At 39.7% G+C, this 25397-nt stretch overlaps 1 protein-coding gene across 1 annotated transcript; it reads left to right on the top strand.

The window, feature by feature from the left end:
• The first annotated feature begins 1711 nt into the window (after window positions 1-1711).
• On the top strand, window positions 1712-24637 carry LOC131244539 (ammonium transporter 2 member 3-like). The gene is made up of 3 exons (XM_058244081.1): window positions 1712-2407; window positions 3291-3576; window positions 23927-24637. The coding sequence occupies exons 1-3, from the start codon at window positions 1769-1771 to the stop codon at window positions 24484-24486; spliced, it is 1485 nt and encodes a 494-aa protein (XP_058100064.1). The 5' UTR covers window positions 1712-1768; the 3' UTR covers window positions 24487-24637.
• The last annotated feature ends 760 nt before the right edge of the window (window positions 24638-25397 follow it).

Genomic DNA, 25397 nt, shown 5'->3' with positions numbered 1-25397 from the left:
TTTCTGCTTTCTTTCCTCGTGGATTCGAGAAGTCTCTGTGAGGAGTCCAGAGAAGTTCCGTGGATTCGGAATAGTTATCCTCTTGAGAAAGACGGTGCTCGACCTCACGTCCTCCCCCTGCGTCATATCTACACCGTTCATCCATTTGAAGAGATCATATTAGAGAATGAGATAAAGAATAAGGTAGATCTAAAGCTCAAGCGAACCCCACCATAGAAAACAGTAGAGAGAGTGATGCCCACCCTTAAAAGCTTCCACAAAAGTTTTTGATCAAGCTGATATTTATGTTTTCCCTTCCTTCATGTCTCCGTTAAGATGGATCTCAACTAAACATCGTGGTGTACCTTAGGAAGGTTTCAATGGTGGGCGTCACTTTCTCCACTGTTTTCTGTGGTGGCGTCTACTCCAGCTTTGTATCTGCCTCATTCTTTGGATCATGCCCTAAAATGCTCTCTCCAAATGAATGGACGGTGTGGATACAACAGATACATCTTGGTAGCCCTACAAAACTTGATCACTTCAGTTCAATAGGGAGTCTCGCTACTCAACATGTTAGTAGCTAATCCGCCTTTTCAGTTCTCCTCGCGCGGATCGCCTCTCCAATTCCGATACAAACCTCGGTTGGAATCAAGTGGGACCACCTGAGTCTGAAGCAACAGCGGATTCCACTTGATTCCAAAATGGCCAGCTGCCTTGAGCTACCCGGGAATGTGACAGGATCTACTTTAGCGTGTAGACAAGCACATACGCAACAAATATGGGATATATCCAATGCTCGGAGATGATACGGTAGAGGAAAAAGAGCCGGACTATGGTACACCTATCTCTCAACATGACAGACACGACCTCATTTAATGAACAGGTCCACCCATATACCAACACGAAAGTGAACGGCTTACATTTTAGACAAAAACCCATGAGACAATCCCATACGTTTATTCCACTGCATACATAACAATTAACTGTTCTTTTCTCCACCATTACTTCAATGGCCATGGATCAGATGGATACATTTGTCCGATAAGTATAAACTTTTTTAGAAATAAACCATCCACAGTAGAGCCTTACCTATGAGTGGACCGGATTTTCACATCACCCTGCCACTTGTACTGTACAGAGATACCTCTACCATATTTTCAGCCCTGGCTAACACCTAGGTATCACCTTAGTGGGTTTTACCTTTACTGTGGGGCCTACCTTGATGATTAGTTGTATATCCACGCCGTTCATCCGTTTTTTCATTCCATTTTAGTACATATTCCAAAAAATGAAGCATATCTAAATCTCAGATGGACCACACCAAAGGAAAGAGTGATGATTGAATGGCCACCATTAAAAACTTCCCAGGGCCTACCACAAGCATATATGTAATGTTTATTTTCCATCCAACCCGTTGATAATGATCAAACATACCTGGATTAAGGTAAAATTTAAAGATCATCTTGATCCAAACCTTTCTGGCCTACAAAATTTTTTCAATGGTCATTCACCATTTTTCCAGTGGTATGGTCCACCAGAGATTTGGATCTGCTTCATTTTTATCATAACATATTAAAACAAGCTTTAAAAACTGATGGACGGCGTTGATATTATTTATTTTTTTTAAAAAAAAAAAAAACATTAATGTGGGCCCCATACGTAACCTGGTAACACCTAATCCGCTATCTACATATATGGGTTGTATCAACTCTTCCCAATGCTGTCCCTCTAAAAATCCAACAATTCATCGTTCATCTTCTCACTGTGTCTTTGCATTACACTGTAGAAAATGATGATCCATGCCTTATACCAGGAACGATTGAATTATGAAAACTCCATCCTTCCACGGAACCTTGTGCCGAGCCTTCCGAATGAAGCAACCCCGGAATGGTTGAACAAGGCAGACAACGAGTGGCAGCTGACGGCAGCTACGATGGTAGGACTTCAAAGCGTCCCCGGTCTCATAATCCTCTACGGAAGCATGGTAAAGAAGAAATGGGCTGTTAACTCAGCTTTCATGGCTCTCTACGCATTCGCTGCAGTCCTCCTCTGCTGGGTCTTGTTTGGCCATCGCATGTCGTTTGGTACCAATTTAGGGCCTTTCTGGGGTAAGGCCGGTACCTCGCTCGAAGAACAGTTTCTCCTCAAGCAGAGCAAGTATTACACGCCGAAGGCCAGTTACGTTTTATATGAATTTGCCTTTGCTGCCATTACTGTTATATTGCTTGCGGGGTCGTTGCTTGGTAGAATGAATTTCTATGCATGGATGTTGTTTGTCCCTCTCTGGCTTGGCTTCTCTTACACCATCGGCGCTTGCGCTATCTGGGGTGACTACGGATTTCTTGACAAGATGGGTTTGCTCGATTTCTCTGGAGGTTATGTCATCCATCTCTCCTCAGGGGTTGCTGGTTTCACAGCTGCATATTGGGTAAGTGGTTTAGACATGTCGTGATTTTGTTATACGATGTCCGATCAGGACATTCCGATTGATGGCCGATGATCCATGGCCCCACGATTGTATTCGTTTAACAATCAACCCTTGCGGAAGATTGTTGCCTTTAAATTCTGCTCAATATTTAAGATTGGGTAAATGATTGAATGGCTCAGAATGCTCAATCAGGCAGTTTTTGGATCATTGCCCATCCATTATTGAAAAAGAACTAATCACCTACAGGGTGGTAAGTTGTCATGAAGGCAATCTTACACAGGGAAGTACGTGAGGACCATCTTTCTCAGGGGGTAACTGCTCCGAATCCTTTACAACTCTTTAAATAAGGTTACGAACTCTAAGTTTCAGAATCATACTATAATTAAAACTAGAAATCGCAACTTATTTACGGTTCGCGATTTCTACTAGATCTCATGGTTTTTGGCCAAAAATAGAAAGTGTCCTACTATGCTATTCTCCTAATTATTCTAGGCACTTTTAATGTTGGGCAAAGTCCTGGAGCCCCAGTAGAAAATAGGAATTGGACCGGTAGTATTTGGGTGGAAAGTACCTCGTCTTACCCCAAAATCATATATGGTACATACGATAGCTTATTCTGGTTTGTAAGATATGTCCGTTTTAAGTTCCAACAGTTCGGATTACTTTTGTCATCAACCAGGCCTTTTCTAATCCATCTTAGCCATGAAAGTGTCCACGAAAGTCTCTACATCACAATCAGTGCACTATAATTGATTTACATGGATGTCTAGTGTATATTCAGAACATCCATATACACCATATCATTATTGTATAGCTCCTTTTATGTTTCTTCCTTTCTTCCACCGTTCTAACTAGGCATTTCGGTTGATCATCGGTTGATCAGGTGGGCCCTAGGCTGGCTCTTGACAGGCAAAGCTTCCCTCCAAATAACATAATTCACATGCTCGGAGGCGCTGGCATGCTTTGGATGGGATGGACAGGCTTCAACGGTGGATCGCCAGGCGAGGCGAATTTGATCGCGTCCTTGGCCATTCTCAACACCCATCTATGCACCGCAACCAGCCTTCTGATGTGGGTGTCCATGGATATGATTTTCTACAAGAAGAGCTCTGTGATCGGGGCCGTTCAAGGGATGATCACTGGCCTTGTTTGCATCACGCCTGGTGCAGGTTAGCCTTTGAATAGCCCTTCCTTTATAAATAGAAATTTTAGCATCTTAGATCATTAGCAAAATTACAAACAGTTTGCTCACACGCTGAATTTCCTAGACATGGAATCTCTAGATTGGGGATCCGAACCGTTTGTCGGATGGGCCACACTGATATGTGGTCCCTTTCTTCCTTAGAATGCGGACCATCGCTGCATGTTTCTCCATTTATGGGCCTACATTTGAAGGGATCTTTCAATCTGAGAGGTTTGGAGGCGGATTCCTACGGTCAGAAGCAAGGTAGGGCCTACCGTGATGTTTGTGAGGAATCCAACCCGTACATCCGTTTTTTCAGATAATCTTAGGACATGGGACCAAAAAGAGGCGGATCCAAACCTCAAGTATGCTGCACGGCCGAAAACAGTGAGGATTGAAGGTCCACTTGAAACATTCGTGGGGCCACAGAAGTTTTGGATCAGTCTAATATTTTTAATTTTTCAGTTCATCCCAATAGGAATGACCTTATGAACGGTATGGATGATATATAAACATCTTGGTGGACCCACGGAGATTTCAACAGTAGTCATTATTCTAACCATTTTTTCCTGTTGTGCGGCCAACTTCAGTTTCCGATCTCACACATTTTTGGGCTCATGGCATAACATGAGATGGAAAAACAGATAGATGGGGTGGATTTCTCACAAACATCACGGTGGGACCCACGTAGATTCTGACCGCAGGAACCTCCTGCGAGGCAATCTGCGTTCGAGATGTCTCTTGAGCAACGCGGACGCGGCTTCGGTGGATCCGTGGGATCTACCGACCTTCCTGACTGTGGGGCCCACTTTGATGTTATGTTCTTTATATCCACGCTGTCCATGCATTTTTAAAACTTATTTTAGGAGTGATTTTGAAAACGAAGAAGATCCAAGTCTCACGTGTATCACACCATAGGAAACAGTGGTGATTGGGTACTACCCGCCTCTCCATATATACGAATGGACAGGGGCTCTGAGAGGCCATCGTTACGTATGGGTTTTATCCACACTGTCCATCCATTTTTCTATATCATTTTAGACTTTATAACTAAAAATGAAGCAGATTCAAGCTCAAGTGGACCACACCAAAGGAAGCACCAGTGATAATTACACCAACTGTTGAAACCTTCCTAAGCCCCATGGCGATGGATTATTAGAGAATCGCAAGCACATATACAGAATCCTCCGTCTCAGCAATCTGATGAAGGATCTGGATTGGATTATTAGACAATCGCACCCACATTTACGGAATCCTCCGCCTCAGCAATACATAGTAAATAAGTTTGTTTTTGCCTCTGGTCCGATTCAGAATCTAGTGTCTGCCGCCACCAAGTGGGGTCCACATGCTGAGGTTATCCAGTGATTTGTACCGTTAATATTCTCTTTACTACTATAAATAAGCTACAACCGGATAAATAAGCTATCTTATATTTTCATTGTTCTAAACCCATCTACATCTAGTGATGTTATAATCATCGTGCAGCAGCTTATATTTCAGGCAGTGACCGAATTGCATCGATCCCACAAAATGGACAGTTCCGATCATCGAACCATTGAACATGTAGGCCCCTCGGGGCGAAGACACACGCGGGTTGCTGAGTCGCAATAAAGGGAAAACGAACTAATAGTAAATTGCTATGGTCTGATGTTTCGCGTGTGCACTAAATATCCGTTTCCAGCGGAAGCGGATTGCGGGGGTGTGCCGCACACCACCGAGGTCGGTGGTGTGTTGACATCATCAACTTCCGTGGGCCCACCACGATGTGGGTGTTATATCCACGGGAGCGGAATAGCTGTTACCTTACCGTGCGGGGCCCACCTTGATGAACTTGTTTAATATCCACACGGTGTAACCGTTTTTTCACTCATTTTATTCCAAAACTTAAGCGGATGCAAATCTAAGGTAAACCACACCACTGCAAAAGTTGTGATTAACCATTAAAAGCTTTTTAGACTACAAAAGTTTCGGATCAAGCTATTCTTTGTACTTTCCTTTCATTCAAGTTGGTTAAATTTATAGGCCGGTTGGATGACAAATAAACATTACCGATCTTCTGGTGATGAGCTTTGGAAAGTTTTTAACGGTTAGTGTTCAATCATCACTGTTTGATTTGGATGTGCTTAATGTTTGGAAGGGGGTTCTTAAATGAGCTGCAAAAACTAGTGGATAGAGTGGATACACCGCATATTATCAAAGTAGCCCCCTGGCAAGGGTAACACACGGAAAGATGTTACTGTCCACCATTTTGCAATATCATTTTAGAGAATAAAGCCGCAGAGACAATGATACCCACCGTTATGTCCCATCATGATGTTTATTTGCATCCAACCACTTCATAAGGTCAAACATACCTAAATTAAGGGAGAAATTTTAAAATAAAATAACATAACAGCTTAATCCAAAACTTTTGTGGCCTACTAGAAGTTTTCAATAGTAGGTAGTCAATCTCCACTGCTTTCCGTGGAATGTGCCCCTTAAGATTTAGACTGCCTCATTTTCTAGTGTATGTATTGAAATGATCTCTCAAAATAAATATACAGTTTGGATATAACAAATACATCATGGTGGGCTCACAGAACTTGGGGGACGCAAGCACACCACGACTTAGGTATTGTGGGGCACACCACGGAATCAGCTTCCGTTTACAGCCTACTTTGGGCGGACGCGGATTGACCGCGGCAGGAAGTTAGGTGGGCCCGCCGTGAGTTTTTGAAAAATCCATCCCAGGACATGTGCCCCACAATGAAGCAGATCCAGAACTCAACTCCGTTGCACCACACGAAAAAGTGGGCAGGAAATTCCCTCCGTAGAAACCTCTCTAGGGTCAAATTCCTACTGGGATGAACTGAAGACGGAAAAATATTAACCTGATCCAAAATTTCTAAAGCCCCTTCAATGTTTCAGCGATGGATGTTCAATCTGACTGTTTCCTGTCATGCGGCCCACTTGAGTTTTGCATGTGCCTCATTTCCTGACACTGGTAAAACAGATGGACGGGGTGGATTTCTCACAAACATTAGTAGCCCCACCAAGCCTCATGTGGCATGGAAATGCCTGTCTCAGCCAATCCGCATCCACTTTGGACTGGATCCGGAAGATCAGATCTAAGGCTTAGGCTCCGTTTGTTCAATCTGAAGTCTAAAGCGTGAATCTGAAATTTGAAATCCGAATCAAAAATCTAAAGCCACAAAACTTGTTTAGTAATTATTGCCAAAGTTTAAAAATTAAGTATTGAATTTGAAACAACCTGATTATTAACGAACATTTGGAATGTCTGAGATACAATAATTTGACACATTTGCCATATCTCCTCTTGGGAAATATTTTTCATTATAAAGAAACTATTTTTTATTAAATAAAAATAAAATTATTCTATTTAAATTAAATAGACTAAATTATTTAATAAAAAATTAAAATATCATTATTCATAATTTAAAAAAAAAAAAAAAAAAAAAAAAACCCCGCTTGATACATAGCATTTTCTCAATTCGGCTTAAGTACTATTATTTAGAGTTAACAAACAAGCCCTTAGGTGTGTTTGATTGCACAAATATTCTAAAATATCATGATATTTCATCATTAATCAGTCTATTTGATGCAAAATATCATGAGTTTTCATGATATTTGCTGCGACCAAACACATCCCAACCCTTTTACAGTTACATGTGGACCGTTGACTAAGGTTCATTGGGGTTGACTTGTGAGAATATGTGGGTAATGACTATATGTGCATAAGACCGATACCGTCCATCAGAAGCCTGACCCTACGTTTTGATCTTCTGTCAAAATTTAGTTCGATCCAAAACTCAGACAGCCCACACCACAGGGAAAAGTTGGGATGGGAACAACCACCATCAGAACCTTCTACATTGTTTGGGCTCAACATGGTGCGATCCAATCCATTCATATTACGTACCCCACAAGGATAAAGGGACGACCAAAATATCAAGCATTCCGAAACTCGGATGAGCCACGCCACGTGAATTTAGAAGTTTTATGGATGAGTTTACATTGTTCCCTGTGGTGTGACCCATCTGATTTCTGGATCGACCTGATTTTTATCGAAAAAGGTGAAAATGTGGTGGCACTGCTGATGGACGGCGTGGATCTCATTCACCCTCCCCACGTGGCGCTTGGTCAAAGCAAGTCAACCGGGAGCGGATTAGGTGCCGCCCAGGCGGGGGTTCCCACATCGATGTATGTATTGTATATAAACGCTGTCCATCTATTTTTCCAGCGCATTTCATGGCACGAGCCTAAAAATAAAATAGATACATGTTTTCATTAAGAACTTCCATCATTAAAAACTTCTTGGGAGCGGAGAAGTTTCGGATCAATCTAATATTCATGTTTTCACTTCATCCACGTCTACGTGACCCCGTGAATAGGTTGGATGGTGAAAAAATATCACGGTGGCACTTAGAAAGGTTTCAAAGGTGGGTGTCATCATCACTGCAGCTACCGTGGGCCACTGGAGATGTACACCTGCTTCATTTTTAGGATCATACCTAAAATGATCCGAGAAAATCGATGAAGGGCGTAATTACATCACTTTGGGCCCCATCCTCGTCCGATCTTGACGGGGATTGCTAGAAACGGATTGGCTACTCCCTGCCATGAAAACCCCTTACCTGGTGGTCGGTGCTCTGTGGGCCCCACCATGATGTATGTGTTTCATCCATTCTGTTAATTTATTTTTACATACCATTTTAGAAATTCCAATAAAAAATGAGAGGGATATAAGTCTTAGTGCACCACAAGAAAACAATAGTGATTGCATATCCACCATTAAAATCCTCCTAAGGCCCACTGTACTGTTTATTTGACATCTAATCTGTTGATTAGGTCATACAGGCCGATGAAGGATAAAAACAAAGATCAAGCTTGATCCAAAACTTTTATAGCTGCCAAAAGGTTTTTAATGGTTGACTCTCATTCAACACTGTTTCTGTAATGTGGTCCATTTGAGACAGGGATATACCTCAATTTTAGTCTAGTACATGAAATGATTTGGAAAAATAAATGGATGGCATGGATGAAGCACATACATCGTGATGGAGCCCATAGGCTTATGGCAATCCGTCCGCACCATTGGCAAGCGTGAATGTATAATATGCATGGGATGCAGATTTAATGCATAAAGAGGAAGTTTCCACCCATGGATTCTAGGTGGGCCTTGTTAGTAGTTTTGTGGGGCCTATAATGATTTATATGATTTATCCACTTGCCTATCCACTTTTTCATATCATTTAGGGACATAGAATAAAAAAATGAGGTAGATATAAGGCTCGAGTGGGCCACATTGCAGGAAATAGTAAAAATTGGGCGCCTACCATTGAAAATTTATCAGGGCCTAAAATATTTTTTTTTCCCTTCTTCATCAAGGTACATGTGACCTTACAAAGAGTTTATATGAGAAATAAATTTTACATTAGATTCTAAAAAAGTTTCAATAATAGTTTTATTCAATTTTTGTTAATTTCTATGGTGTGGTCTACTTGAGTTTTACATGTATCTCATTTTTGGGCTCCTACTCTTGAATGATTTGAAAAAGTTGATGGAATCAAACACAAATCGTGATGGGAGAGTAAAGAAGTTTCACATGTTAAAAGTTGATTTTTTATTACTTAAATAATTTAAAGAGAAAATTTTCCCAAGTAATTAAAAAGAGGTAATTTTGAAAGTAATTTTTTATTTTTATATTTTAAAAGAATTTATGCAGTGCATTTGACATTCACTATTAAGCCATACTCCGGAAAGAATTCAATGGAAAATCACTTAGCTCTTTTTCGGTTTCTGTGTTGACAAACATCTCTTGATTCGGAGAATTTTCTCCATTATGCGTTATATACTATTTTTCAGAATTAACAAATAGGCCCTTACAGTGGGCCTTGGCATGATTCTTGTGCAATCTGTTTTCTTTTTGTAGCGCAAGATGGATATTTTGAAAGTGGGCCAGGGCAGCTCTGGCCCGCTCTTGCTTCAGCTTACTTTGGACTGGATTTAGGATGATGGACTAAGGTCCACATACTAATTCTGGGCCTGATCTTTTAGACCTAATTAAAAAGTAATTGAGTTAGACCTGGGTTAGAATTAGGTAGGACCCACATTTAAGGTCACTGGCCCAAATAAGCGAATCAACTCATTAAGTAGGGCAAATGTGTATGATGAATGGTTTAAAAATATTTGGAAGATTTTTTTAGGCCACTTATTATTTTTGTACAAAAATAACTGTACCTCAACTTGTGATACATGCCACCTGTTTAGGATATCAGTACCATCAAAACTATAGGCCCCACCATTAACATCACCTTTCTTAAAAGTTGGGCCAGTACGACTCACAAGGTGGGCCAAGCATGTATGTTGAGTCAAACCATTGGTTTTCTGTTTGTTCCAACAGTTGGGCCCACCTGATGAGCAGATTGGCCTATGGTCGGGCTACACGTCATGTTGACGGAAAAGATGGTACCATCCAACACGGTGTGGTAACTTGCCAGCAGGTGATGTTGTTTTCTTTTGAAAATTCAGAAAGTTACCAAGTTTCATTCATATTAATAGCGGGGGATACATGAGATAACCGACCATCTATTAGGACCAGTATCGTTGGGAGCAAGCCATGGTGTAAAAATCACTCACACCCTAACGCTTTGAATGGGGGCAATTTGTTTTTCCTTTTTTATAAAAATGAAAAAAAGAAAAAGAAAAAACAACTCATATCCAAACCGTTTAAATGGGGCCAATTTGTTTAATAATAATAATAATAATAATAATAATAACTCATATCCAAACCGTTTAAATGGGGCCAATTTGTTTAATAAAAAAAAAAAAAAAAAAAAAAAAAAAAAAAAAAAAAAAAAAAAAACCTCATATCCAAACCATTTAAATGGGGCCAATTTGTTACAACTATCCTTTGTTTATGAACCGTAGATCACACCATTTACATGATAAAAATCTTCAAACTAAAGTATTATTTTGAAATCATAAGCAATAAAAAACCGGATCAATCTAGTAAATTGGTTAGATGATGATCGGTGATATTTTGTTTCTCCACTCAATCTTAACTATCCATTTTCCACGCAATTGATAAGATGCGTTGGATTATCTAATTAGTGTCATTTCTGTACTATGGTCTGCTCTAATTTTATGAATCAATAAATAATTCTCATTAACAATACATCACATGTGCCATTCAAAAGATTGGAGGACATTATGATGTTTGTAAAACTATATTAATTAAAATTTCAAACAAAAAATACTTAATTAATATAAATTTTGACGTAGAGAGGGTTGCAGATAGTTACATGGCCAAGATGGATCAGAAAAGGCCCGGTCGACGACAAAAGTGATCTGGACCATCGGACCTAAAATAAGGCGAATCTCGCAATCCAGAATGAGTCATCATATGTAAAATATATGATTTTGAGGTAGAACAAGCTACTTTAGCTGGATTTGTGAAATACTGTCGGATCGACGGCTGTTTTCCTATTTTAATTCCAATTTTATTATAAATAGTAAGTTTTAATTTGATTATAACTCTTCATCCATTGGGCTTTAGGAGTTGCATCCAACGTGAAAAGAGCTTAGAAAAATTAGGAGAATAGCTTGGTGAAGCCAAATAGGACACTTACTATTTTTGGTCAAAAACTTTACGCACCGGCACTAGTAGACATCAAGACCGTCTATAAATGGTAAGTTTACTATTTATAGTAAGTCGCGAATTCTAAGAGTTTTAGTTGTAGTTTGATTCTAATTTCTTTCCCATTGCTTGATACCCCTATCTAAAGGGTTGTGAACTTGTTTTTATTCATTCATTAATTAATTTTGAATTTATTAGAATTTATTTATATATTTTTTTTCTTTCCTCGTGGATTCGAGTAGTCTCCGTGAGGAGTCCAGAGAAGTTCCGTGGATTCGGAATAGTTATCCTCTCGAGGAAGAGGGTGCTCGACCTCACGTCCTTCCCTGCATCAGTTTGGTATCAGAGCAAGGTTTTTTCTCAGATCGATTGCTTCTAATGACGGGTCGGGCAACAATCCCATTGGTGGTATTCTAGGAAATTTATCTTTAACAGCGGCGGCTTTCGAAGTAGCGTAGCGAGAGAATCGGCAAGCCATGCAAGGGCTGCAGGCTTCCATCAACCGTATAGCAGATCTCTTGGCGGAAACCCTAGGGCAACTCCGTGTTCCTGGTGATAATCCTTCACTGCCAATTGCAGAAACTTGTAATCGCCTTGATCGTAAGATAGTATTGGCAGTGCATCCAAGGGTCATTCTTAAGGAAGGGGGATCCAATGAGGAGAAGATCGACGATATAATCTTCCAACACCCCAGATAAAGCGGCGATCGAGTAGATCGAACAGATCAGGAATTCAAGATGCGGGTTGATATTTCTATCTTTAATGGCCAACTACACATTGAGGATTTTCTCGATTGGCTTTCTGAAGTTTAGCGATTCTTCAACTACATGGACATCACTGAAGCAAAGAAGGTTAAGCTTATGACCTACAAGTTAAAGGGCGGAACTTCAACTTGGTGAGAACAACTGCAATTCACACGAACCAGGTGGATGAAAGCACCAATCTGTACATGGTAGTGGATGAAACAACTACTATGTGCCCGAGTCCTCCCTAGCGACTACGATCAGGTATTATTCCAACAATACTAAAATTGTCGACAGGGTAATCGGTCGATGAGAGAATACGCTGAAGAATTTTATTGCCTGGCAGCGCGTAATAATTTGGTCAAGACTGAATCGTAACAAGCCATCCGATTCAATGGTGGATCGCATATGGCGATCCAGGATCAGGTACAGATGCAGTCCGTCTGGACGATGAATGATGTAATCAAGTTGGCTACCCGGGTGGAAGCGCAACTTGAACATCCTAACACACGGACCTATCCTACCGCAAGGTACGCTGCTGCAGGTCCGCCCTAGAGAGCTCCACAGCCCAAGGGGAAGAAGCCCGTAGGAGCACGCACTCAACCTCCTGCACTCGTGAATCGGGATCAAGGAAGCGATCAAATTAAGCCCAAAGGGGTGTATAGACTGCCGCTGGCCCAAACAGAATCCCAAACCCTTATGCTCGGCCAAGGGGAGACCATTGCTTTCGTTGTGGCCAACCGGGTCACCTGTTAAATACTTGTCCCTAGCGACAAGTGGCAAACCCCACCATCAATGATGGTAGTGCTGAAAACGCCGATGAGGATCCATGTATTGAGGAACTAGAGCACGCCACAGAAGACAAGGAGGATGAGTCAGGTTGGGTTCAGTAGGATCATGATGAATTACTCCTCATGAGACGACTATTGTACGCACCAAGGAAAGAAGTACACCCACAACGACATAACATCTTCCAAACTAGGTGTACGGTGAATCGAAAAGTCTGTGATATAATCATCGACACAAGAGCAGTGAGAATATCGTCTCCAAGGTAATGGTAGAAAAATTGTAATTGAAAACGGAGCGTCATCCCTCCCCATATATAATCGGTTGGATCAATAATGCCAGCGAAACAAAAGTAATTGAACGATGCACCATATCTTTTTTAATTGACAAACATTATAAGGATGAAATAGTATGCGATGTGGTTGACATGAAAGCATGTCACATACTACTCGGTTGACCCCGGCAATCTGATCGTGACGCCACTCATAAAGGGCGAGATAACATATATATCTTCGTCAAGGATGACCGAAAGGCCATATTGGCCCTTATGGACCTAGAGGGACCACCAGAAACTTCTAAAGTGGATGGTCGTTTTCTCTTAACTATACGGGACTTTCTAAAGGAATCCAAAGAAATAGGACAGACCTATGCACTAATCGTGAAAGGGAAAGAACTCGGTCCCACCAACATCCCTGATGAACTAAAACCCTTACTACATGAGTTTAAAGAAATTTGGCCTGACGACCTTCCCGATGGATTACCTCCCATGCGAGATATCCAATACTATATCGACCTTATTCCTAAGTTCAGCTTAACAAATCGTCTTCATTATCGGATGAGTCCGAAAGAGTGCGAAATTATGCAAGGGCAAGTGGATATATTGATCCGTAAGGGTCTCATCTGAGAAAGCATGAGCCCATGCATTGTCTGCTCTATTAACTCCTAAGAAAGATGGGAGTTGGTGTATGTGTGTCGACAGCCAGGCCATCAACAAAATCACCATAAAATATAGATTTTCCATACCACGGCTGGAGGATATGTTGGAAATGCTTGAAAGCACGAAATTATTCTTTAAGTTCGATCTGAGGAGCAGTTACCATCATATTCGAATACGGCCAGGTGATGAGTAGAAGACGGCCTTTAAGACCAATGAAGGATTGTACGAATGGATGGTCATGCCCTTCAGTATTTTGAATGCGCCTAACACATTCATGAGATTGATGAACTAAGTTCTGAAACCTTTCATTGGGTGGTTCGTTGTGATTTATATCGATGATATTTTGATATACAGTCAAGATGAAACTACCCATATAGAACACCTCAAGAAGGTCCTTTAAGTGCTCACTGAAAATAAACTGTATCTCAATTTTAAAAAGTGCAGTTTCATGACGGATAGCCTATTGTTTCTGGGTTTTGTCGTAACATCCATGGGCATTCGGGTGGATGAGGAGAAGGTGAAGGGAATCAGAGAGTGGTCAGTTCCCACAAATATTCACGAAGTGCAAAGTTTTCATGGACTAGTGACATTTTATCATTGGTTTGTGAAAAATTTCAGTACCATTGTGTCATCAATCACAGATTGCATGAAGAAAGGGCAGTTTCAGTGGACTGAGGAAGCCGACAGGAACTTTGCTGAAATTAAGCGTAGGTTATCCACGACCCCGATTCTTGTAATTTCCAACTTCGACAAACTATTTGAAGTCGAATATGATGCCTTATATGTTATTGAGGGAGTTTTGTCTCAAGAAGGTAGGTCGATAACCTTCTACAGTGAGAAACTTAGCGATGCACATAAGAAGTGGTTTACATATGAGATCGAGTTGTACGCAGTGGTCTAGGCACCACGACACTGGCGACATATTTGTTTCAAATGGAATTTATACTTTACACAGGCCATCAAGCTCTCAAATTCATTAATAGCCAAGCTAACATTAACAGTGTGCATGCTTGATAGATCTCGTTTTTGTAGGAATTCACGTTCATGCTAAGACATAAGTCTGAGCAACAGAACAAAGTAGCCGATGCACTGAGTCACCGTGCAACTTTATTAGTCACTATGAGTAATGAGGTTGCCGGGTTCGAACGCCTCAAGCACATATATGCCGACGACGATAACTTGAAGGTCGCATGGGTTAGATGCCAAGAAGGTCACCCCGACGACTTACATATGCAAGACGGGTTCCTTTTCAAGGGGAACCGACTATGCATCCCCAAAAGTTCGTTAAGGGAACAGATAATCCAAGAGCTACATGGAGGTGACTTTAGTGGAGACCTTGGGCGAGACAAGACGCGAGCTCTTGTCGAAGAGTGGTATTACTGGCCGCAATTGATACGTGATGTGGGAGAGAAAGTCCAACGTTGTTATATTTGTCAAACCTTCAAGGGGCAATCTCATAATACGGGCCTCTACACCCCATTACCTGTACTTAATGGCCCTTGGGAGGATTTATGTATGGACTTCGTGCTTGGTCTCCTACGAACACAACGCGGTATGGATTTGGTGTTCATGGTAGTATATCATTTCTCTAGATGGCGTACTTTATTCCATGCAAAAAGACTTTCGATGCAACACACGTGACGAATCTATTCTTTAGAGAAGTTGTGCAGCTACACGGGGTTCCCAAGACTATTACTTCTGACCGTGACACAAAGTTCATTAGCCATTTTTGGCGAACTTTGTGGACTCGATTCGATACACGCCTTCAGTTCAGTAACGCCTACCACCCACAGACTGATGGGTAGACCGAGTTTGTGAATCGCACGTTGGGTAACCTCCTTCAATGTATTTCAAGAGAAAAACTGAAGCAATGAGATTTAGCTTTGTCTCAAGTAAAATTTGCATTCAACAATATGGTGAATTGCTCAACATGGAAATTCCCTTTCCAGGTTATTTACGGATGAGTACCTTACCACACACTTGACATAGTCTCTTTAGCCAAGCTCCTAGGCATGAGCATTGCAGCAGAACATATGACAGATAAGATTATGGCCATTCATATGGAGGTACAAACTAACTAACATACTTTGAACGAAAAGTATAAGGAACAAGCGAATAAGCATCGATGACAAAAAGTGTTCAAGGTTAGCGACCAAGTAATGGTCTATTTGCGCAAAGAAAGATTTCTAACCGGAATATACAATAAGTTGAAAAATAAGAAGATTAGACTGGTACCAATCATCCAAAAGATTAATGGCAACGCTTATGTTGTTGATCTTCCAGATGACATGACAATCTCACGGACTTTCAACGTCGTGGACCTGATCGAGTATCATGAATTAGAGCAAGACGATAACTTGAGGACGAGTTCTTTTAAAGTGGAGGAAGCTGATGTAGAGAGGGTCACAGGCAATTAAATGGCTAAGATGGATCAGAAAAGGCCCGGTCGATGACAGAAGTGATCCGGGCCGTCGGACCTTAAATCAGGCGTATCTCGCAATTCGGAATGAGTTATCAAATGTAAAATATATGATTTTGGGGTAGAACGAGCTACTTTAGCTCACTAACCCCACTACGTCGGGTTACCCAAGATGGATTTGTAAAATACCGCCAGATCAACGGTCATTTCCCTATTTTAATTATGTTTTTACTATAAATAGTAAGTTTTAGTTTGATTATAACTCTTCCTCCATTGGGCTTTAGGAGTTGCGTCTAACATGAAAAGAGCTTAGAAAAATTAGGCAAACAGCTTGGTGAAGCCAAATAGGACACTTACTATTTTTGGCCGAAAACCTTGCGCACTAGTAGACATCACGACCGTATATACATAGTAAGTTTACTATTTATAGTTAGTCAGCGAATTCTAGGAGTTTTAGTTGTAGTTTGATTCTGATCTCTTTCCCATTGCTTGGTACCCCTATTTAAAGGGTTGTGAACTCATTTTTATTCATTTATTAATCAAATTTGAATTTATTAGAATTTATTTCTATTTTCTTGCTTTCTTTCCTCGTGGATTTGAAAAGTCTTTGTGAGGAGTCCAGAGAAGTTCCGTGGATTCGGAATAGTTATCCTCTCGAGGAAGACGGTGCTCGACCTCACGTCCTTGCGTCAAATTTACATTCAGCTAGATCTTTCAAAAGGCTTTGAAAAAGCTACCTTATTAGTTGATATAATTATCATGCCTCATCGCTACAAATGGGTCGGTGGTTCGGATGGGTTCCATCGTGATATTTATATCAAATGCACCCGACCACTAGGTGGCTCATACCATATTAAGCCAAGGGCTAAAAATTCAGCTCCATTTATGTTTCAAGTGAACCACGTGAATGAAAGTAGCACACGGGGCACCACTCAGGCTTTAAACTGTTTCCATTAGTCTGGCCCATGTACGAATGGATATGATTTTATTTTTTTTTGGCCACAAGCCCAAATGTTTATATGGAATCCAATGAATGGAGCGGATTTCATATACTTATCAAGGTGGACCCTATAAAAATCAAGGGTGTACATGTCTCTCCCAACTGTTTCCTTGGAAGTGGCCCACTAGAATCACAGGTCAAAATGATATTTTGGTCTGAGGCCTAATATGGGACTAAATAGCTACTGGCCAGAGTTAATCTTATATAAGAACGATGTGGACCCCTGAAAATCAAGAGTAGCATAACATAATTCTCATTTTTTTTTCTTCTAAATAAGCTCTCTGTACATATGGATAGGGACTCCCAGAAATCATTTTTAGCGTGTGTGAAATCCACTCTGACTATAGACGTATAATTGCAGTTTAAGCCTGGAGCCAGAAAAATCATATTAACATATAATTTAGGTGGACACCAGAGAGAGAAATATCCACCTTTGATTTTTACAAAGCCCACTTTGATGATTATATGAATTCCGCTCCAACAATCAGATGTCACACCACAATTTAGGCTTGGGGACTAAAATTAGTCTCATTCATGATTCAGGTGGGCCATAATAAGGAAAATAGTTTGGAGGGTGATCGTTGCCCCAGTCATGTCGCTCACCTAAATCACTTATGGGGTTGAGTTTTGCATACTTAGCCTTGCATGAGGTGATACACCTAGTGGTTGGTGTGGATTTTACATAAACATCATGATGGGGGGGGCACCCAAGTAGCCTAAGCTATTTTCTCTATGCCTGCCCAATGAGACAAAAGCTAGTGAAATGAAAATTATATAATGTGGTAGCTTTTTAAAAATTAATGCAATAGCAGCGAATCAAATGTAATTATATGGATTAATGAGATAACTTTTGGAAGACCTTCTTGAAAAAGGTATGTAAATTCCATATTAATTAGGCAATATATATATATATATATATAATTCCCTAATAAAAATGATAACAATATCACAAACAGCCCCATGAATGAAGTTCCATATACATCCTTTTCTTTATTGCTGGTATGCATATCTACAATATCTGATTCATGATAAATGTGGACCACACCATTATGATTACCTGGTGCCTAAATCACACCGATCCACTCATCACTCATCATACAGGACACAAGGTCAGTATTAATGAACAGCAAGCAGTATAACTCAGTTTACCATTGTTGTCCGTCCACGGAGTTGAGTAGACTGATTTTCGCTCGAGGTAATTACCCTGGGGTGGTCCACCGTTTGTAAGGATCAGGGATTAGTTGGGGGACAAAAAGATGGATGTGAAAGTTTATATTCGAGGCTGCATGTGTTTGTTCTCCTTGATATAGATGTTACTTTAATATACTTATAAAATTTCAAAGCACTTTAAGGGTCTGTTTGGGAGCTTATTTTATAATTTTATTTTTTTAAAAATAAAAAAATTGACACTTTCCACTGTTTGGGAGTTCACTGTTTCGCGGAATGTAATACCAAGGAGATTCATTTTTTGTAAATTCCGTTTAAAATTTCTCACCTCCCCCTCAAATTTTACTTTCCAATAAGCCTTTCCACTTCCATTTTCCTCCTCTGCTCATCTCTTTTTTTTTTAGTGTAATATATATGAACTATTAATTCTACTAGGCATTGATTAAATGGTTCGGACTTTTTTAGTTTAATGTATATGAACTATCAATTCTACTAGGCATTGATTAAATGGTTAGGATCGACCCATCAAAGTGATTTCGAAAGCTGCGGGCCATCAAAGGTGAGACACATGATAGTAGTCCACATCCTAGTTGCTCCTATGGAACATCTGTTCTTCAAGCCAATGATCTGGTCAAAGTGATTCTTGACAAGGATGGGACATCAAGACATGCCACATTCTGGATTGTCTAGATCAATAATCACAATTTTTCTAATAAAATCAAACTATAAACCATCCATTCTCTGAACCACTAATTTGATGGATAGGATCAGCTGTCCAAAGTAATTTTTGGTGCGGATGGGCCACCAAATGCAAGGCACACATTAACTGTATAGATCAATTATGTCACCTTTTCTGGCATAATGCGGACAACAAATATGAACCATTGATTCAGATTATTAGGATCATCCACTCAAAGCTCTTTTTATATATATATATATGACCTTCAATGGTGGGTTGCACATACTAGACAGTTCAAATTAATGATAAAACCTTTTCTAGTATGATCAACTCAAAATCATTGATCAAATGGTTAAGATCATCCAATCAAAGTGAATTTAAGAGGGATTGGGTCTTTACGCCCATGAATAACCATTTTGGAGACTTAGCTCGATGCCAAGACAAAGGTGCTCCATAACAAGTTCATAGGTTCTTACATATCTTAACACTCAAGATCTATGAGATTGATAATGCTTGAAACCAAAAATAAACAAAAATATAATAAAGTAAGGAGTCACGTGACCAAACATCTTGAAATCTATGGTATACTAGGAATCATGGAGCAAAATGACCCAAGAGTCCAAATTAACAATTTTGATTCAATAACTCCACTTGGTCCAACATCTGCAGATTTCAAGTAAGGTTCTTGGTTATGGATAAGGAAGATGCGACTCACTTTCTCTGCCCATACAAATGCATGGTCATTAATGTTGTCATTTAGTTTTATTGGGATGGGTTCTCTAGACTATGACTTGTAGCTCAAACAAATAAAAAAGAATAATAAAAATGCAAGAAGCAAGGGGTGTGGAAGAGAAGAAAGCCATTAGACCCATCGAGGGCTTAAAGATATGAGTGGAGAAAGAAGAACTCCAAGATTCTTTGTGCACAACCGGAGAGAACCATCCTTCTTTAAGATGCATTTTCCTCTTAATTAGTAGTGAAAGAGAAGATTATCTGAGCTCTAGATCTCGTACTCCATTCTGTAAAGATACCATGTTGAATCAACAGAGATTTGATTGGAAATGTGAGTGGAGAAGTAAGAACCTCAATACTCCTCTATGTGATGAGAGAGGATCACTGCCCTTGTCTGAGACGTGTTCCCCTTTTGATTACTTAAATAGAAGATGAATGGAGCTTTTAAATCCCTACCCTACACTGCTCTTTCTCACAAGAGGCTTTCTAAGAGGGTATGGAGTAGTTGGGGTGTGGAGAGGTTGGGGATGAGTGTGCCTATGGTATAAGAAAAGCGAAGTTGGATAGAACCTGGTAAGAGGCCCTAAGAGAAGAGAAGAATGAGTTTCTTACCAAACCTTTCAATGCTTATGTAAATAGAAGAGGAGATGCCCTTTTATATCTGAGGGTGATGACATTTTAGTAATTCTTGAGAATTGTGAAGGTAAAAGTGCACATATCATGACCTAATCGATTAGAAAGTTTCATGAGTGAAAGTGTAGAAAATGGTATTTTAGGTATTTTTTAAAGAAGCATTAATAAAAAGAACCGGAGATAGTAGGTGTTGATAAAGAGTCAACGAAAGGAGGAATAATGATAACATAAAAGGGTATATGAGGGGTGGAAGTTCAATTTTCGCCACCACAGCAAACACATATCTGACACCTAAATGGAGTCTCCTTATGTTACGTGGGTGTGGATTTTCAGTTTTGGTGCCCTTATCATCTTGGGCAAATATAGGTTGAAGGGGCACAAAATTGGGCTGACTAATGACCGGGATCGCTGTGAGAAGTGGGCCTTCTTGTCCAGTATGATCAAATGACCTTGATCTTGTTGTCATGTAAGGTAGCTACAATATATATATATATATATCATGGCTTAAAATTGCACTATTGGATAATTGTAATTGTTAGTCACGATTGAATTTATTCTTCATTTCTCAACATTTACTATAATAGTATCCATTTTCACAACAATGGTGTGGATGGTTAGAGGTGTACATGAGTCGAACTGAGTCGAGCTTGGCACAGATCGACTCGTCTCGGCCACTTGCTGACCCTAGCTCGAACTCGGCTCAGCCCCTGACTAGCTATCTCAACTCGGTTCGGTCAGCAGCTTGGGCCAGTTCAAGTCGAGTTCGAGCCATGATTGAGTCAAGTTCGCCTATGTGGCATTTTCATAAACACATGGTCCATACCTTCAAAATCTCACTGTATATAAAATAACAACAATGGTTTTACAGGTATTTTATCAAACACCTTATAAGCAACATAAAAATCAAGGAAAAAAGGGGTATTTGTTTCATATACGTACCTTCCTTGCTACCAGCCACACTTCAGTGAGCCATTTCATCAAACACTTAGTGAGCAACAACAATATCAAAGCAACCGAGTCACCGAACTGAATCAATCCAAGTTTGATTCAAGTTAGGTTAGATCCGAGTCGAGTCGAGCTCGGGCAAACTCAAACTCGGTTTGTAATTTTTTCGAGCTTAAAAAATCTGCTCAACTCGGCTCGAAATCAGTTTCGAACCGAGTTGAATCGAGCTTTTTCAAGTTGAGTGGAGCGAGCTACCGAGCTAACTCTGCTCGTGTACAGCCTTATGGATGGCTTGTAATGCTACAACACTTTCAAGACAAGACCTTTTACCATGACTTTTGCTTGCCAAATACCCTAATCCACTAAGGGCCTGTTTGATTTTCATCATTTCATCAGGAAAAGTTAAATACCCTGGAAATGGGTTGTTTGAATATTCATGGGGATTTCACTTCTTGGAAACCAGTTCAAAAGTAGTAGTGGCCATTTTAGGACCCCATCTTGATGTGTATGATATATTTGTTCCGTCCATCCATTTTATCACAACATTTTGAGATATGAGAAGAAAAATAAGTTAGATCCAACACTCAACTGGCTTATACTAAAAGAAACAATGGCCCCAAGAAGTTTTTAACGGTAAATATTTAATTCACAATTTTCAATGGCGTGGTCCACTTGAGCATTGGATATGCCTCATTTTTTGGCTTATATCATAAATTTATCTGACATAATGGATGAACGGTGTGGATATATGATATGCATCGTGGTGGGACCCACAAATGTTTTATAATATTTGCCACTTTTACCTCCAAAAAGTAGGCCGTCAAATCAGTTACGGGGAAGTGTGCAGCAACTACGGAGGGAAATAATTATTACCATTTACCCGGGTATTTCCCATTTCCTTTAAAAACAAATAGCCCTAACAATTAGCATTTCTTTCTTGAATTAGAACATGCAAATGATGTCCATCTTTTAATGCCTCCGAATCCACAAACAAATAGCAATAGAGGAGCAAAGAAACCATATGACGTAGCATATTTGTGTAGTCATAATGGTATTGTTAAAATTGGATTGACCATAAGTACTGCCTTTTGATATTCCATCTCTCTTATGTGAACCAAAAGGATATTATATATAATGTCTTTTGATATTCACATACCCATCCTTGCCTGTGTGAGTCAATTCTTGGTTTAGATTTTTTTTTTATATTTTATCATTGCATAAGTAGGAGTCAATAACTCAGATAGTTTGGATAATCCATGATCTTATCTATGGCATGTACATGTAGTGGTGTACTAATCAATGATTTTAGGCACATTTGTGTGTGTGTGTGTGTGTGTTTTCTTTGTATGTGTACTTGAGAAGAACCCAAAATTAGATTTCCTTACATAGGAGGAATAAATCAGTCCCTAATTTAACAACAATAACATGACGCTAAAGATCATGAGAGAGAGAGAGAGAGAGAGAGAGAGAGAGAGAGAGAGAGAGAGAGAGAGAGAGAGAGAGAGAGAGAGAGAGAGAGAGAGAGAGAGAGAACCATGTTCATGTACATCCAATCCATCCATGAGACTCATTATATGATGTTAGTGAATGACCATAGAAGGATAAATAAAAACTCATACTTTTTTGTTTCATCATTATTGTCTATTCAACATGTGATGGTAGTTCATGTGGTAGGGATTCACCATAGTGGGTCACGGATTAAGCTATCCCAACATATCCACTGGACATAATAATATTTTAGATTTATGAAAAAATGAACTAATCCTTACAATGTATATCTCATAGATTTTGTCCAACATTCCCTAAGAATCCAAATACCTAGAAGAATCTTCCAATGATATGTTCCTATTATATATATTCTATGTATGCAAAATAACAAAGCATCCATAATCAAAAGCATGTATTAGAATAAATGCGCATATATTTTACTATCAACAGTATATACAATGACTATTCCTTATAAGTAATAATACTCCTACACAATTGCAATTGTAAATAGGTTTGCTAGCATTCTTGCATGGCATGCTAGAAATGGTCCATTGCTTGTCTTTAGCATCTCCACTGCTAGTGACCAGAGGAAGTAGAAATTGCTTAGCTGGTTGACCACAAGATGGCGAGGCTACAGTCCATAAACCACAAGAACCTAAAAAATAAATAAATAATTTAAAAAAAAAAAAAAAAAAAAAAACCTACTCTCCATTCCTTAATGGCATAAACTTTATAAGACACTGACCATCATTAGATCGCGTGTTGTAATGTGTTAATGAATGGTTTCAAAGTGATTAGCAAAAAATGGCCGCTATTCTATTTTACATTTTATGGGTGAAATCAAATATTAGGATTTTCCCAAATTATGGAATATTTGGTATGACTCATACATCTTTCCCAGTAGCTCCATGGTTCTAATCACCCAGCCAAATGAATGCCACTTGCATGGTAGAGAGGCAAGAGATGGGAAGCAACCACCTCTAGTAATGCTAGTAAGCCTCAAATGTTATACATAAAGTACTATACTGTCTTATTAATCACCTTTGTTGGTTACTAGGTAGTACAATTGGTCTCATATACAAGTGCATACTTAGTGAGACATTGCTCACACAGACGTGTACACAAATTGCCGCAAGCAACATTTCTAAAATTTTGATGCCATTTTCAGGGTTGGTTGATGCATGGGCAGCCGTGCTGATGGGATTGATGTCGGGTTCAGTCCCATGGTACACCATGATGGTCCTTCATAAGAGGACGGCGCTATTCCAACAAGTGGATGATACCTTAGGGGTCTTCCACACACATGCTGTTGCCGGCGTGTTAGGAGGAATCCTCTCAGGTCTTTTAGCTGAACCTCGGCTGGTGAGAATGTTCTACAAAAATGATAAAAAAGATAGGCTTGGTTTAATATACTCAGTAATAAACAGTGGGGATTACAAAAATGGCCTACGACAGATAGGGGTGCAACTCCTGGGTGCTGCTTTCATAACAGTGTGGAATGTGGTCATTACAAGCTTGATTTGTATCGTGATAAGCAGGATTGTGGCTCTCAGGATGGATGATGAGAAGCTCAAGATAGGGGACGATGCCGCGCATGGAGAGGAGGCTTATGCACTATGGGGCGATGGAGAGCACGCTAATTCGTACGTTCTTCGCCTCAATAGGACCCCAAAAATTCCTGATCTCTGTGGTGGGGTCCCGAAAGTTCTCAATCTTTGTGGTAGTTAGATTTTAGTGATCTACCTATGCATGTGCATGGTTGGGTGGTATATGACAGTGAACCCCTATGGATTTCTTGTTCCTGCTTTTATTCTTGCTGGTTGTACATGATTGTGTACCCGTACTTATTTACTTGCTCATTTTTTCATATAATAAATACACAAGGCCTTCTAACATGTAGAAACCGCTAAAATGGTAAGAAATCTTTTAAAAGACCGATAGGAGTTTAAAATTTCAGTTTTCTTCTTCTTCTTCTTCTTTTTTCTTACTCTCTCTCTCTCTCTCAAAAATATGTGAGTAATCACTTGGAGCTTTGATTGTTCAATGGACTACTCAAAGAATAATACTCTAAACATGAATGCACACACCTTGAAACAAACATGTAGATCAATATATGCCCACATGCACCCGAACTTGCTTAATTTTTGGGCTCGTGCATGCATGTTAAATGTAGAGTCCACATGTTCAACAACTTCAAGGGTCATATGAATTTTTCCCTCTACTATTTATTTGAGTCTGGCATTTGCCTTAATAAGCAATAAGGTGGAATTAGGAGTTCCTTTCAACTACGTTGTGACTCAAGATCGTCGACTTTTTTCACCCCATTTGACACCACATGTTGAGATGATTTGATGAGCTGAGCAGTCCCTCTTTTTAGATGCTACACTATATATATTCCACCTTTAAAAAAATTTGGTGAACGAATAGCTCTAAAAATCACTATTTGTAGATGAAGACAAAACATTAAAAATAACATTTTCAATCATTCCTTCTTCTTTGGTTTGAATCCAAAATAGAAAATTTGAGTGAATCCAAAGGAGGTTTATGGATTTTTATTTATTTTTCCTTACTATGCATCAGTTTGTTTCCGAAATGATTTCAATAGGGAATTGTGGTGCACTTCCAGAAATATTACTCAA

The sequence above is a fragment of the Magnolia sinica genome, chromosome 4, assembly GCF_029962835.1.
Source record: "Magnolia sinica isolate HGM2019 chromosome 4, MsV1, whole genome shotgun sequence".
Classification (NCBI taxonomy): domain Eukaryota; kingdom Viridiplantae; phylum Streptophyta; class Magnoliopsida; order Magnoliales; family Magnoliaceae; genus Magnolia; species Magnolia sinica.
The sequence above is the reverse complement of the archived record's forward strand: the minus strand, read 5'-3'. Positions and strand labels throughout refer to the sequence as shown.

What these genes read in the sequence shown, in the direction of transcription:
- LOC131244539 (XM_058244081.1), top strand. Translation starts at nt 1,769, where the DNA reads ATGATGATCCATGCCTTATACCAGGAACGATTGAATTATGAAAACTCC. An exon ending in GTTTCACAGCTGCATATTGG is followed by an intron (nt 2,408 to 3,290) that starts GTAAGTGGTTTA and finishes TCGGTTGATCAG; the next exon opens with GTGGGCCCTAGGCTGGCTCT. An exon ending in TTGCATCACGCCTGGTGCAG is followed by an intron (nt 3,577 to 23,926) that starts GTTAGCCTTTGA and finishes TGCCATTTTCAG; the next exon opens with GGTTGGTTGATGCATGGGCA.